At 45.6% G+C, this 16,104-nt stretch overlaps 1 protein-coding gene, 1 non-coding gene and 1 pseudogene across 2 annotated transcripts; 1 reads left to right on the top strand and 2 right to left on the bottom strand.

Moving 5' to 3' along the window:
* Positions 1–1,518: 1,518 nt before the first annotated feature.
* LOC119358767 lies at positions 1,519–2,955 on the bottom strand (annotated as a pseudogene).
* Positions 2,956–8,578: 5,623 nt separating this feature from the next.
* On the bottom strand, positions 8,579–8,681 carry LOC119359843. Its single transcript, XR_005172689.1, has one exon. It is a non-coding gene; the product is annotated as a U6 spliceosomal RNA (small nuclear RNA).
* Positions 8,682–13,175: 4,494 nt separating this feature from the next.
* Positions 13,176–15,275, top strand: LOC119352951 (acyl-CoA--sterol O-acyltransferase 1-like). The gene is made up of 2 exons (XM_037619535.1): positions 13,176–13,356; positions 14,137–15,275. The coding sequence occupies exons 1-2, from the start codon at positions 13,283–13,285 to the stop codon at positions 15,092–15,094; spliced, it is 1,032 nt and encodes a 343-aa protein (XP_037475432.1). The 5' UTR covers positions 13,176–13,282; the 3' UTR covers positions 15,095–15,275.
* The last annotated feature ends 829 nt before the right edge of the window (positions 15,276–16,104 follow it).

Raw genomic sequence — 16,104 nt, 5'->3', positions numbered from 1 at the left:
GTTTTTCGGTGAACTTGCATCACCCCCACACCCCCTAAGATAGAATAGCCTACCAGTTTAAAATAGATAGTGAGGTTGCTTGCCATCTTAAGGTACGAACTTTGCTACACCTAGTTAATGGTCTAAGAAGGAATGTCTACTTAATGAGATGACTGTTTTTATTGGGCTTAATTGGGGGCACGGACCCACCCTAAAAATCAGGGGGTGGGTGGTTAGTTAGCAGAGAGAATATTACGTAGGTTTGCGTACAAACATTTTGTAAGTGTAGCATTATTCTTAGAATATATAGTGGGGTTGTCTGCCACCCCTCCAGTGAGTCGTCGACAACTTCTTTCTTCCGAAATTGGACTAACCTAAAATGCGTTTTTCCAGGAGACTGACATGCAACTAATCTGAGTGAGAAAGGATGAAGTTGGACAACTTGGCGCCGCTGTGCTTGGCAACTTTATTTGGAGTACTACTAGCATTTAATAATTTGGACGCCGATAAATGTCACACGTGTGGGCGTTAGGGAGTCCGCCCACACATTTTGTGTGGTGTATAAGAGGAACAGCCCACACACCTACGTGTGGGCAAAATAATTAGCGCCCACACGCCTCTTTTTTCCCCTCTCGATCCCTCTCACACGCGTGCGTGTGGGCGAAGTTGATAACGCCCACACGCCGTTATGTCAGGCCTCGTACCTCCTGGTCCCGCACGCCACGCGTGACGGTCACCGCGCGCCCGCAGTTGCCATGGTCCAGACCCTCGTCCATGTTCGTTTAACTGCAGTTGCCATGTCGCTGAACTACGGTTGCCATGTCGGACAACTACAGTTGCCATGGTTGCTCAACTGCAGTTGCCATGTATGGTCTGATCTAATGTAGTTGCCATGATTTCATAACTTTAGGAGTTGCCACATACTAACACTAGGCAGTTGAGAGAGTTGCCATGTGCTCATAAGCATGCTAGGGGTAGTTGCCATGTAAAAAGGAAGAGTTGCCATCTGCTTACGTGCACGTTAGGGCAGTTGCCATGTACATGCACGTTAGGGCAGTTGCCATATACCATGCAAAAACATATGGCAACTCGGTAAAAGAGAGTTCCCATCTGCCTACGTGCACACTAGGCAGTTGCTGTGTACCTTGCAAAACACATGGCAAACTCGGGTAAAAAAGGAGAGTTGCCACCTGCTTATAAAACACACTAGGGGCAGTTGCCATGTGCACTGCAAAACACATGGCAACTAGCAGCTTGGGTGTGGGAGAGGAGACGGGCGTGTGGGCGAGATGGCAAATACCCACACACTAATCCTTGTGTGTGCGTGCAAAGTGGCGTGTGGGCGAACTGCTGAACGCCCACACACCAGCCCCTCCTGTGTGGTGAAACGGCCGTGTGAGCGACCGGCTGAACACCCACACACCAGGTCAGTCCTACGTGGCACTAGAAACATGCCAAGATTCGTGCGCTCACGAACGGACGCGGATCCACGCGTGTGGGCGAGATGCAAACGTCCACACGTGTGAGCGTTAACATTTCCGATAATAAAAACACTTTTTTTTGCGGGGTAATAAAGCACATCAACGTAGTGATATGGTTTTCATGTACACATGCCTCATATAGTATGTATGTAATCTTATATGGTGCAATCGACGATGCACATACGTACGTGCGGGACGCGTTACAATTAATAGATATACACGGTGAAGTAGATCAATGACGCTTGCTTGATGCAGTATAGCTACATTCACATTGACATGGTCGGGTAGGGGACATCGAGCATGATGCCACAGAGCCCCGGGCCGAGGATTTTGCGCTGCATACGGATGTAGCCGTGCTCGCCCCACGTCTGCCCCCACGAGTTTTTAACAATCCAGAACTTCTCACCCGTTGACTCATCGGCGTCGTAGCCGACGACGGTGACGGCATGCTGGAGCCGCGTCCCGCAGGGGCCCGAGTAGACGCCGCTCTTGTAGAACTGTATGTCGCTGCCGAGCTCGATGGCCGCGGCGACGGGCTGCTTGGCAACGGCGTGCTTCATGGCGAGCTCATTCGAGCCTGGGACTGAGGCGTGGCCGGTGATGGCGGCGACGTGGTGGTCGGACTTGGCGGTGTCGCAGGTCCCCTGCACCGCCGTGTACGGGTACTCCGCCTCCGTGGTGAGGCCGCCGTTCTGGTGCACCCAGTGGAAGGCCCTGCGGAAGGAGCCGCGGTTGCAGCTGCCGTTGTACTGGTCGCAGTCTACCAGCTGCTGCTCCGAGAGGGGCACCAGCTTCCCCGTCTTGATCGAGTGGAGGCTCTCGATCATCGCCACCGCCGCGAACGCCCAGCTGCTGACTGCATCCATCCAGGCATGTGTCAAATAAAGTTAGTCAAACCTCAGTACTACTCCCTCCGTCCCATATTATGTCCTCCGTCTCATATTATAAGAACGTTTTTGACATAATATGGGACGGAGAGAGTACTTGATAAGGTTGAAAATGGATGACATTTACGTACAACACGATGAGGTTTGCACCTTGGGCGGCACCACGGCTCCATTGGCCCTCCAATCCACGCTGGCCGGATCCAAGGAGACATCGACGCCGCCAGACGACCACATGTCGGCGTCGGCGCCCTGGGCCGTCGTGATGACCGTATTATCATCCTTGGTGCGATCATCTCGTCGTGAGACATGAACCTGGCGAGGAACTCCTCCCGGGTGAGGTCGGCGAACCGGTTCTCGCCGAGCTGGTAGGTGAGGTCGCCGCGGCGGTTGGTGGCGTCGATGTACTCCACGTTATCGCGGTATACCTGGAAGCGCCGCAGCCTCTCCCCCGCGCTCGGGTACGACCGGTTGTGCGTGGCCTGCCACCGGAGGAACCTGTCCATCATCAGCATGTCGCCCACGTCCACGCCACGGCCGCTCGCCGCCGCCGCCCATGCCAGCAAGATCGCAGTAGTGATCGCCGGCCATGTGCCAGGGGAGAAAGCCATGTCGATCGATGGGTCGATCTCTGTAGATTCGTTTGTTTATATGGTGCTCGTGGTGGAGCGCGGGAACATGTCTTTCGGTGGTGTCGGCCGGCGACGAACGCATGCATGCATGCTGCTGGTGCACCACGTAGTGGAGGAGGAATGGTAACGAACTACATTTTCTGTTGGTCTCCTGCAATGGTACATGCATATATATGTGCCTTGGCACACGAAATAAAAAGTGTGTTGGTTAGGTACTTAGGTTGCGTTGCCGTGCACACTAACATAGATCATACGGCGACCAGCAGTGATGTGATGGCGACTGCAAAGGTAGCGGCCGGACGCCGGTTATTTGTCTACCACCTTAGCTAAACAAACTTTTTTTGCGGGAGATTAGCTAAACAAACTTTATGCTCACGTTCATGATCTAAATGTACTTCATCTACTAAATTGTGTTTTCATGTTGACCAGCTTGTTGCGCTTGTCAATTCAAAATCTCTGGGCCGTGACACATCGAGCATACAATTTTATGCATGTTGTTTGTTATGATCATATGGCTCAACATGTATGGTTTTACTCATGGTGGATTTTTATCAATGAAGGTGGTGGCCCTGGTCTCCGCTATGGTCAGGGACGGAGCTCCGATGTATTCACTGGTGTCAATTGACACCAGTGCCTTCTGGCTTTTCAGCTAATAGTATTAACAAAAACTGCGTATGACCCCAGCCCAAAACTTCCATTGACCCCAGCCCAGCAGCAGACCAGCTAATCCCTAAAGCCCTAGCCCATAAAATCCATTAAGTTCTAAAAGAAATCAATAGCCTGCGGCAGCAAACAACGATACAAGGCCAGGCCCAATGCGTACGCACTATGTATCAATTAATCGATGTACACTACCCGGTTGCTGTACGCGTACGCAAACAGACAGATGCCGTCATCTCTTCGCCTCCTCATCTCGAACGCTAATTCCGCAGCCGCCGCAGCGAATCGCAACGAACGACGGCGAACTCGAGACCGTTTCTTCAGGTGAATGTTGACATCGGCTGACCGTCCGCCAGTGCATAATCTTTAATTTGCAAGTGTTGGCTCTTCCAATCCCAGGTAATTTGCACCTTCTCTCTCGCCTCTCGATCTCTAGATTGTCTACAGACTACGATTCTACATGTGCAATTATTTCATGATGGCTATTGGCTAAGTAATTTTTTTAGTTTATTTTCTTTGATTTGCCAAGGACCAGGAAGATATGGATAATTTTTTGTTGAAAGGGAAACGACCAGCACTAGATAGTAATGTGGCAGGGTCTTCAAGGCCAGTTAGACCAGCACTTGATTTGCTATGTGGAGAAAAACATATTTTCTACAATAACGAATGACGATGTAATTGATCTATTTAAGAAGATGAAAGATCGAGAAGGGAAGTTATGAAATGTGAGTCTCGTATCACTTTATTTTTTCCTTAACGATACTTATTTTTTGCACTATTTCTTTCTTAGTATTGTTGTGAATATAATATGTTCTTTTGTTCATCGTTTACAAAAAGTTACAAATGAAACACTCCAAAGTCATCCTTTTGCGTATTATTTCCGGAATATGTAAAGAAGTGTTATTTTATGACTTTGCTCAGCCAATACTCGCTACTCGGTATGATTTTTTTAGATGTAATAATAATATCACCTGCATATTGTTGCTTTTTATATCGCTCTCGGCCATTATCTATGGTGTTGCACCACTATAATTTCTGCTAGCGGCTTAGCGTGGGAAGCGGTTGACACCAGTGCCTATTTTTTCTAGCTTCGTCCCTGGCTATGGTGGCCTTCGGCGGCCACATTGGCGGAGCCATGATTTTTTACATGGGTATGTAGGGTCAAAAGCATTCTCTACATCTCAATGACATAAGATATAAAAAGTTCATAGTAATGACAATAAAATTATGAGTTATTCTTTGTAGTGAAAATATCTCCAATGATTTAGTATCATTGCAAGAACAAGGAGAGAATCATAATATAATGTAATTACATTGTAAGAACAAGTTTTATTGCGAATCACCACAACTTGTGCTTAAATTTAACTAAATGCCACAATTGATCGATCAACAAAATTAAGAATATGAAGACAATCCGTTATTCTCTGCTGATATTTGTTGGCGACTTGCTTGCTGGATGCCTAATGTGTGTGTCGTGTCACCGCCTAGTGCGGAGTGCACACAATAGAGGATGCTGGCCGACAATGAGGCAATCGATTGACACCGATCAATGAGTTAGTGATGAACGCCCTAGTGTTGCGGCGTCGCCTAGTTTTAGTTATGCAAGAATTCGCTCGACACATACCCACATCTATAGGGCTGGACGGCTCATTAAGCTCATGCCTGCGACGTGACCTGGAATGCATGACATCGTATCTCCCTGAACTTTTCGTCTTCTCCGGCAACTACGGGTTGTGTCTGGGCACTTCAGTCAACTTTGTCTATCTTGGTGTATTAATTCTTTACATCAGTCCAAATCACAAAGAAGAGAAATATACTTAGGTTTCATGGATTAGAAAAAAGAAGATTAAACTGTGCCTAGCTATACCCAAGCAAATGCCTACATTTTACATGCACGGTTGAAGAGTAGTGATATGACTGATACACTAACACTCAAGTCAGATAGAATGTGGACTCATGTGTTTTTACACACCACACGTTTTGCGGAAATGCTAGGAGAGTAGGAGAAGTACTAGTGGAAACATAAATAATATATTATGGAATGTGCTTTTTAAATGACATTACATTACAAAAAGGACTGTGATATTTGGCACACGTGTGCCATATAAACAAAACTGCCACACCTTTATTTTTTTCATTTTAAAGTATCATACGATCCCTCGTTCTTTGACCTCGCCTCTTCCCAAATGACCCCGCAGGCTCGCCTGAGAAACCTGCTTCTCCCGCATCTCTCGGGCGCTCACCCCCGAGAAAACTGCCACTTCTTCACGTCTACCACATGATTTCTTCTCAGGACAAAGTTATCATGATATTCGTATGCAAGTTATCAGACATGTGTTGCATAATTTACCGTGATATTTACATAGAACATATCAGATACTATGCTTCAATAACTACACCCTTTCAAAGTTACCACTGTGTTTTGTACACAAGTTATAAGGTCTTCGATATGTAAAATACCGTGGTACTTACACATAAGTTATCAGGGTATATGTACATCAACCTCCCCCCCGGTCAAAGTTACCATGATGGATTGTACATGAGTTACCGGGTATATGATTCGTATATTATCATGGTACTTGCACCTAAAACCTGGGTGTGTTTCGGTAGCTTTTTCCATAGGTCGAAAATTACCATGATGTTTTTGCGTAACTTATCACGCCTATAGCACGTGTGCCCCTCATGACACTAAACATTATGTGACTTTCCCGTGGCACGACATGTGTTGTGTTCATCCAAAAGGCCCACGCGCGAGGCGAGTGTATGTTTTTAACAACTTATATATTTTCCTTTGGTAAAAAAGTTACCATCATGTTTATATTGCAAGTTATCGGTTATGCGGTGCTTATATTATCATGTTATTTACACAAAAATTATTGGGGATGTTTTGAGCAACTTTTTCCGGGGGCAAAAAGTTATCATGGTGATTCTAGGGTAACCTATCAACCCCGTAGTGCTTAAAATATCATGCTATTTACACAAAATTTATCAGGGATATGTTTCAGCAACAAATCCCCCCCCCCCTCTCCACGGGTCAAAAACTTATCATGGTGTTTACTTATGGCAGTGCATATGTTTTCATACTATTTACACATAAAAATATCTGGGGAGGGAGATATACTACCGTGCTATTTACACAGAAGATACCGGAGTATCTTTCCAAAAACAAACTCCCTACGGTCAAAGTTACCATGGTGCTTCTACCTCAATTATCAAATGTGCGCTGCGTATATTACCATCTATTTACACATAAATTATCAGGTATCTTTTCACATTTGTTTTCCCCAATGGTTAAAGTTACCACGATGTTTGTATCTAAATTATCAGGTCTATGGCGTAAATGTTATCGTGCTATTTACAGAAATTACCGAGGGGCGGGTTCAACAAATTTATTCCCAATGATCAAAGTTATCACGATACTTGAAACAAAAAGTTTTTCATTGCTAACATATTAAAGGCAAAAACACGTTAAAAATAGTATTTCCCTTAGAATGTTCAACAATGAGTGTCATAGATGAGGTGGTTAGCTCCCTTTGTTAATTATCTGTAGACCAGAGATCAAATCCTAGTCTAAGTATTATTTTTGCTGAAAATCAAGAAGGCATGTGGGGCCATAAATGACGATTACGAAAATTAGGAAGGCACGAAAGGGTGTGCCCGATAAAATCGGGGAAGACGTGCGGGAAAGGAAAGAAATCGGACAAGGACGTGAGAGAAAGGAAAGAAATCGGAAGGTCGTGCGAAAAAGAAAGAAAATCGAGAGAGAATTGATGGCTTTGGATGCGTGTGGCAGTTTCGCAATCTGCCACACGGTTGCCATATACATATTTCGTTACAAAAATAGAAGTAGTAAGTTGCTGCAAGATGAAAATTATGCTTAACAAAAAAAAAAGAATGAATACAGAGTCAATACAAGTACATAATAAAAGTTAAAAAAGAAGTTTGCACACTAGATAGCTGAACTCTCTCGGTCGATAGAAGAAAAAGGAACATAGACGCAGAGATAGATGTGAAACATGCATCACGCAAAAAGATTCCACGGAAATGAAACTTTTAAACATGACAAGTGCAGCACTGATAGCAAGGGCTTGGATAGAAGAAACAAGAAGTGGAAGGACCTGGCCGCAAAGAGAAGGGCACAACGCTACAACCGCACAGGCAGAAGACCTGGGGCGTAACAATGAGTGTCATAGATGAGGTGGTTAGCTCCCTTTGTTAATTATCTGTAGACCAGAGATCAAATCCTAGTCTAAGCATTATTTTTGCTGAAAATCAAGAAGGCATGTGGGGCCATAAATGACGATTACGAAAATTAGGAAGGCACGAAAGGGTGTGCCCGATAAAATCGGGGAAGACGTGCGGGAAAGGAAAGAAATCGGACAAGGACGTGAGAGAAAGGAAAGAAATCGGAAGGTCGTGCGAAAAAGAAAGAAAATCGAGAGAGAATTGATGGCGTTGGATGCGTGTGGCAGTTTCGCAATCTGCCACACGGTTGCCATATACATATTTCGTTACAAAAATAGAAGTAGTAAGTTGCTGCAAGATGAAAATTATGCTTAACAAAAAAAAAAGAATGAATACAGAGTCAATACAAGTACATAATAAAAGTTAAAAAAGAAGTTTGCACACTAGATAGCTGAACTCTCTCGGTCGATAGAAGAAAAAGGAACATAGACGCAGAGATAGATGTGAAACATGCATCACGCAAAAAGATTCCACGGAAATGAAACTTTTAAACATGACAAGTGCAGCACTGATAGCAAGGGCTTGGATAGAAGAAACAAGAAGTGGAAGGACCTGGCCGCAAAGAGAAGGGCACAACGCTACAACCGCACAGGCAGAAGACCTGGGGCGTAACTGCAAAACAGGGAACGATGCCCACAAGTAGATGGCTCGGGGGTGTGTCTGCAAAATGCGCAGGGACCGGCGCGCAAAATGTCGAAAAAATTTGGACCATTTCTCGATTTGTGCGTGTCATCCTTGCGCAGGGGCCATGCTAATCTTCTCTGTATCGTTCCAATTTTATCGGATGTCCCCGAAGGGACGATGTGGATGGGAGAGCGACCCTTATAAACCGGTCACGAGCTCCTTCGCTGCGCGATGTGGTACTAAACTTGGGGGGCGCTGCTGTGTCCCGCGAGCAGCAGCAACCATACGCAGGATGGTGCAAATGGGCCACATCTGCGTGCAGCCTGCTTCTTCCGCCACTGGCCCAACTTGGAGGCGAACTGGAGAATGCATACTGGACCTGGCCCAATCCTAAGGCATCTTATTCTTATGGCAGGTTTGAGTCCAAAAAAAAAGTTGTCTTACGGAGCCGAAGATAGAGCTTTGAGTATTGATCATCCGAGATTCATGATGTTTCCTTTCACGCATGCTACGTAGCTGCACAATGAAAACGCCTCTTCTTAGTTACCTGTGCACTATACATGATGAGAGCGACCAGAACAAGAAGATCATCGTGATTGACACAGTTCTTCGCTTATTTTTGCTGGTCTTTCTTTTTATCAGTTTCAAGACATGAGCTTTCGACCTTGCGACTCTTTCTCTCTCTCTCTCTCTCTCTCTCTCTCTCTCTCTCTCTCAATTCATAAGATGCGCACATTTTTCAAGATTTAGCTTTGACCATAAATTTATTTAAGGAAATGTGCCTTATGTGAACAAAAATTATACCACTATTCATATATTTGAAAGTACCAACTGAAAGTAGTTTTCAATAATTTTGAAGTTATATGATTCAAAAATTACTGGTCTAATTGATGGTCCAGGTTAAATATTGAAACACGCGCGCACCTTATGAATGAGTATATAAGAGGGGAGTGGGGATGAAAATGCAGGGGTCAGCTCGTCAATCTTAAAATGTTGTGCCAGCTCAGTATCTTAGAGGCATATAGGGGTAGGATGTGTGTGTGCGCGTGTTCATAGGGTTGAGTGTATGTCCGTGTAAGTGAGTATCTACATATTGTGTTAAAAAATACTATTGCCACATGAATTAACTAGTGCCACTCAATTGTAGGGATAGCCTCCGGGTGTCGTACGATCGTCGGTGGTAATATATCGAGGATAATGTCACGAGGTAAGCCGAGGGCACTAGATAACCAATATGAGATAGGGATAAGCCGAGGGCACTAGATAACAAACATGGGGCTAGGTGGTTGAGTAGGAGAGCCAATGGAACGAGAAGATGGATTCATTGGAGCACAACACAGGGATAAAAAACAGATCCTGATTCATGAAAAAAATCAAACTTTCTTCTTTCTAAATTTGCTATATTAAAGATTCATGTAACTGGGAAATGTGTAAAAACTTGGCCTTGCGGATTTTGTATTACGGTTATTACTGGAATCTTGCGCAAAAATCACAAGATGAATTCCACGGCAAAAATTTATGCAACTTGTGTTCGAGCAATTGGCTTCGTCCCTTCGAGCATCTTCAATCAAATTGGGGTAAATTCATTTGTCCGCGGATAAGAGCCTGCTAAGCCCCATTAATTTGTTCGTTCAGGCAACGACTCCCCCTTATCCTAAACCCCAAATCTATACAAAACCATGCACTTAGATCATTTGATCAATATACCACACAAACCGATTAAACAACTCAAAACAAGCCAAAATGATCCATGAAAAAATAAAATTGAACAATTCTTACATAGGTATACACGAATGAATCAAACGACTTTCTTGCGTTTGTTGTTCTCCTTATTTTGGTAGATGATCCATTCCTTAGCATGGTCATCCATGAGGCTAGTGTCAGCCAACATGATCCTCGACTCCTTCGTAATCCTCGCGAGCCTCAGCTTCTCTCTCTTAAGCTTAATGTAGTGGCCTCATATGCTTTGGCCTTCTCAAACTTCATTTTCTCCCATTTGTTAGCCTTCTCGGTATCCATCCTCCCACACTCAATTCTTCATCATCTCCCACACCCGGTTGAACTCCATCCTCTCCCATTGCACATCCAAGAAGAGCTTTGTACCTCTCCTCCTTCTCCCCACTTTCCTCAATTCTCCCCCTTTCTCAAAGAAGATGTCTGTCCACGTGGCCATCTTGCTCGCCGCGTCGTCATGCCCAGCCTATCTTTCTCCCGCTTCTTCACACCTCAAGTGCCTACTCCTCTTTGGCTCGGTCCCAAGGTCGACCACCCCTCCAACTTTTTCATCCTCATCATCCAATCCAATAGATTGATAGGAGCTTGCTCCATCATTGTTGTTTTTATTCTTGTTGGTGTGGTTCTTGAGATTTTCATAGAGGATTTCCCATTTGGGTGTCCCATCCAACTATGAACCATCATCATTGCTCTCAAATTGATGGTACAAAATGGCGGCAAATCCCATCTAGCAAAAATCACACGTCAACATAATGCAAGAAATGTAACAAGAAAAAGGATGACGACCACTCTATAGCAAAAAATACTTACATGACCATTGACTCCAATGCCACTTTAGTTCTTCTTCAAAAGTTTAAACACCTGAGCATAGGCACCGTAAACTTGTTCGCACACTCTTTGGATAGCAACCCATCTATGTTGAAGAGAGCTCTCATTGCAATCGCTATGGATTGAAAATGGTTCCACATAGTGCTCGTGTACATGGAACCATGCATGGGGTTTCTTCATAATATTTTGATCCCTTTTGCTCGATTCCACATATTAGACCCGTACTCGCCGTCAACCAAGTTTGACACAACAAGACATCTTCTTCGCTTGAGTACCCAGTAGACCGAGTCTGGGAGGCGTCTAGGTTTTGCGTGAAGTCATCCTGGATGCCCCGCCATCGCGAAGCCGGAAGGCTATAATGTGCGGGTGTGGCAGGTGTTGCTGGAGCAGACACAATGAACTCCAAGTTGATGACATACTTCATAGTTGCCTTCCCGACCTTCTCGTGGGTGCACTGCCGGGCACGCTGGTCCTTGCAGGCAACACTCTCCATGTTCACTGCCGCAGTGGTCGAGACTCCCACGAACTGTGTGAACAAAGGTCTATTGGGGCGGGCGGATTACGCAGCGTGCGTCGACGTCTAGGGCAAAGGAGGAGGGCACGGAACAACGCGTATGCAGAAAAGGGAGGACTTATGTGGAGACTAGAGAGGGAGGCAATCTATTTGGAGAATTGGGGGATCTAGGATGGGCTCGGCCTGCTGGGTCTAACATAGCGGATGCAGGGTGGCTCTAAATCTGCCTCCCTTTGGGTTGGGTTTGCAGGGGTGGTGAACACCCTGAATAAATGAGTTGCTTTTGCATGTACGGTTAGAGATGGTTATTTGTCTAGCAGTGTTTGGGTGGCGGGTACTCTTACCTTTTCGTAGCTCGCAGGTGATATACTTATTTTCCAACTCAATACAGACGCAAATGCTCATATCAATGAGCATACACTCATTGATATGAACGCACGCGTATATACTCTATCCCTATGAACACCTTCGAGAGATTGAGTTGTACATCATTTTGAGATTGTTGAAGTCATCACAGACGCCATTATAATCGACGGGACATCGTCGGAAAGTCTGAAATAATTTTAGGAAAATGCGAGCACCAGTACCAAGTCTAAGATTTATGACCTCGGTACTGATTTAATAGTCCCCATGTGTTTTGGGTCAAACTTAGACCTTTGATTTAACCAAAAAATTATATACTATAAAAATAGCATCATTGGAAACTTGTTTCAAATATGAATCTAACAGTTTAAGTTTTGTGACATACAACTTCTAATTGGTTAGTCAAATCTGCGGTCAAAGTTGCGCACAAAATACAAAGGGATCAATAAACCCGGACGGAGATAATAAACCCCAGTGGGCTGGTTGCACCATAAAAAATGTTGAGTTGATATACTCCCTCCGTTTCATAAGTATAAGAGTGTTTTTGACACTAATGATGGGACGGAGGGAGTACTATGTTTCAATAAAGATTTGTAAGGGTGTGTTTGTGGGAGGGAAACTTTTAGTCTATGGGTGTATCTACATCCTATATGAAAAAACAATTTAGTAATTCAACAAAAAGTCAAAAAATTATGAAAATATTTTCAAAATAAACTTGACCTTTCATTGTACTTGTCAGAAAAATTCCACAAAAAGAAAACCAGCCTTTGACTTCTTTTCAAAAAAGAAATTTTTTTTGGCCAAAGTAGTGTGAATGGTGACCTGTAATAACAAATAAATTTTGTCTTTTTTTGCTCTGAAGTCAACGTTGGTTTTTTGTTCGTGAAAATTTATATACTAGTGCAAAAGTAAGTCAAGTTTCTTCTAAAAATACTTCTGAACTATTTTGACTTTTTATTTAATGATTTTAAAAAAATTCCCCATATAGGGTGTATCTACAACCAACAACCAAAGTGCATTTCCCTATGTTTGTGCCCATTCTCTACGTTTCCTATCTATGATATGATTATTTTTAAACTTCAAAAAATGATTCTGTGGAGCATTTTTGGATAAGTGTGTGTGCCCATGTTGTCAAGTAGTCTATCCACAGTTTATTACCTTATCACAACCACATGTGGGCACGACATTGTCGTTAAAATACACTGACAACTCCAGACGGCCACTGCGGGCGTGCCACTCAACACTATTGCCAGATCCATCCTCCTCCAGTGCAGTGCTAGATCGAGCGACAGACAGACAGCGGCCGTGTAGTGCCGGCGGCGCCAAGTCGCGACGGCCATGGAGCTCCTGCGGGACAGCATCCCCATGGTGTCGCTGGCCGCTGCGGCCGCCGCACTGTACGCGCGCATGGCCTCGTCTCCAGTGGCGAAGGCAGAAATTTTTTATAAGCATGGCGGAGTTCACGAAGGACGAAACACAGCAATGTATAATATAATCAAGATGTGCCCAAGTTAATATAACTGATAATATAACTATGTGCGGATCGTTGCCATTTTAGTAGATTAGAACAACAAATTCACTGGTTGTATACAAATAATCAAAATTAACCGGTCGCATATAACTAATCAAAATTATAAAGATTGATGTTTGATAGTTTATGGACTATAAAAAATTGGACAAAAGGATTACAAAATTTTAGGGCTACTATGGATGTGATCCTGACCTGATGTTGCTGCTTCCGGCTCGCCGTCGCTGGCACATAAGCTCGTCGTTTTGTGGTTTGCAGCGCAGTGTTTCACTCGCCACCGAGTTCCCTGCAGTGCCACCCGCCGCCGTTGCTATGTTCGTCAAGCATCATCGCCGGGTGCCTGAGTCGCCCTAACTGAGGTAGATCGTGCCGTTATTCCGTAATTGCGGCTGTGTGCACGCGATTTCCAAGTTGTGAATCGCAGCGTAACTGGAAAGATCGAGCTGGGCTACATACAGCTAGGTGGGCTGCTGGGAGGATAATTGGGCCATTGGCAATTAAGTTTGAGGCCCCTGTGTGTCTCCTGCTCCTCCAAACTGATGAAACGGATAGAACTCCATCGACCAACGCTCAAACTCCAGATATATAGTATACATACGCGGTATTTAGCCAAATTTTAGGTATGGCAGCCGCCAAACCTCGCCATATTGCTAGATTCGCCCCTGTCGTCTCACCTCCGCCCCGGTCTCCCGCGCCTCGTCGCACTGCTCCCGCTCTTCCCGTTCCCCGCCGCCGCTCCCCTGGCCTTGACTTCCTCCGTCATCGTCCGGGCCACCGCCGCCTTCTTCCTGGCCTGGCTCTGCGCGTTCAAGCTCGCCCTCCTCGCCGCCGGCCGCGGCCCGCTCGACCCCGCGCTCCCCGTGCTCCCGTTCCTCATCACCGCGCTGCTCCCCGTCAAGCTCCGCGGTGCTGCCGGAGCAGCGGCGCTGACCAAGGCCAGCAAGCCGGTGTCGCTCGTTTCTTGCGCGGCCAAGGTCGCCGTCATAGCCGCCATCCTCAGCATCTACCCGTACAACTCTCGGCTGCACCCCTACGCGCGCCGGGCCGTGTACGGCGTCCACATATACTGCTTCCTGGACCTCTTCTTCCCCTGCATCGCGGCGGCCGCCGGCGCGCTCGGCATGGAGACGGAGCCGCAGTTCGACCGGCCCTACCTGGCCTCCTCGCTGCGGGACTTCTGGGGCCGGCGGTGGAACCTCATGGTGTCGGCCATCCTCCGGCCGTCGGTGTACGACCCCGTGCGCGCGCGCGCCGGGAGCCCCGCCGGCGTGCTGGCCACCTTCCTGGTGTCCGGGCTGATGCACGAGGGCATGGTGTACTACCTCAGCCTCCGGCGCCCGGACGGCGGGATGACCGCCTTCTTCCTGCTCCACGGCGCTTGCTGCGTCGCCGAGGGCTGGTGCGCGCGGCGGTGGGCGGCGAGGGGGTGGCCGTCGCCGCCGCGGGCCGTGGCGACGGTGCTGGTGGCGGTGTTCGTCGCGGGCACGTCGTTCTGGCTCTTCTTCCCGCCGCTGTGCAAGGACGGAGGCGAGGAGAAGCTGCTGGAGGAGTGGGCTGCCGTGGCGGCCTTCTTCCTCGACGCCGGCAGAAAGATTAATGGCATTGTACGTTCAACGGACTAACTAGCAGTAGGAAAATAAGTTTCAGAATGATTGGGACTCTAACCAAGTAACCAAACATGATTGCGTTCTCTTGTTTACCATGTTAAAATCTGAGAGATGAAATGTACACTCTCAAAAGTTTCACAAGTGAGAAAAATGTAAAGCACCGAGGATATATGTCGATCATTCTCCATAATATGAACTGTGCACCATTCCACACCTACAGCTCGCCAAATGCAGAAAGAATAAACATCGCCAGCTCTGGCGATTCCCAGCCAAAAGCAAGTCATGATTCACCAACCTGGGGCTCGTCCTCAAACTAAGATTGTACTTTTACAGTGCCAAGTTTGCCAAAAAAGTTCAGTGTTAAAAGAGCTTTAAACCATATATAGGCCGCTCTGCTATTCATGAATACAAACTACCTTCCATCTCATTAGATGGCTCTCAAGAAATCCAACCATCTCACATCCCCACCGGTGACAGTTAAGATGTGTTTGGGAGGGTGCATGAGGGTAAAATTACTACTCAACCCACTTTTGGTTGATTGGTAGCCTGCACGGGACCACCTTGAGCTTAGCCCAAATACCCTCGTAGCATGCACGAAGAGAGAGCACACCGGTAGCCATTCGCTGGTCAGCATGCACGAGTGATGCGTGCAACGGCGTGTTTCAAATTATGTTCAGAAATTGAATTTTTTTACAATTATAAAAAATGTTCAGAAATTCAAAAAAGTTCAAATTTTTAGAACTTGTTTACATTAAAAAAAACAAAAAAAATTCAGATTTTCAAAATTTTGAAAAAAAATCAAAAAATGTTTGGCATTTCAAGTCTTCAATAAATTTCCACAAAATATTCAAAATTTATGTACACTTTAGAAAAAATCAGATTTTAGAAATATATATATTAAAAAATCAGAATTTCTCTAAATTTAATTAAAGTTTCAGAAAATGTTCAGAATTTCAAAATAATTAAAATTATAAAATATTCAAAGTTTTTGTTCACTTTTTCAAAATTTGTTCAAATTTTTAAAA

The sequence above is a fragment of the Triticum dicoccoides genome, chromosome 2A (genome assembly GCF_002162155.2).
Source record: "Triticum dicoccoides isolate Atlit2015 ecotype Zavitan chromosome 2A, WEW_v2.0, whole genome shotgun sequence".
In the NCBI taxonomy this organism is placed as follows: Eukaryota; Viridiplantae; Streptophyta; class Magnoliopsida; order Poales; family Poaceae; genus Triticum; species Triticum dicoccoides.
The sequence above is the reverse complement of the archived record's forward strand: the minus strand, read 5'-3'. Positions and strand labels throughout refer to the sequence as shown.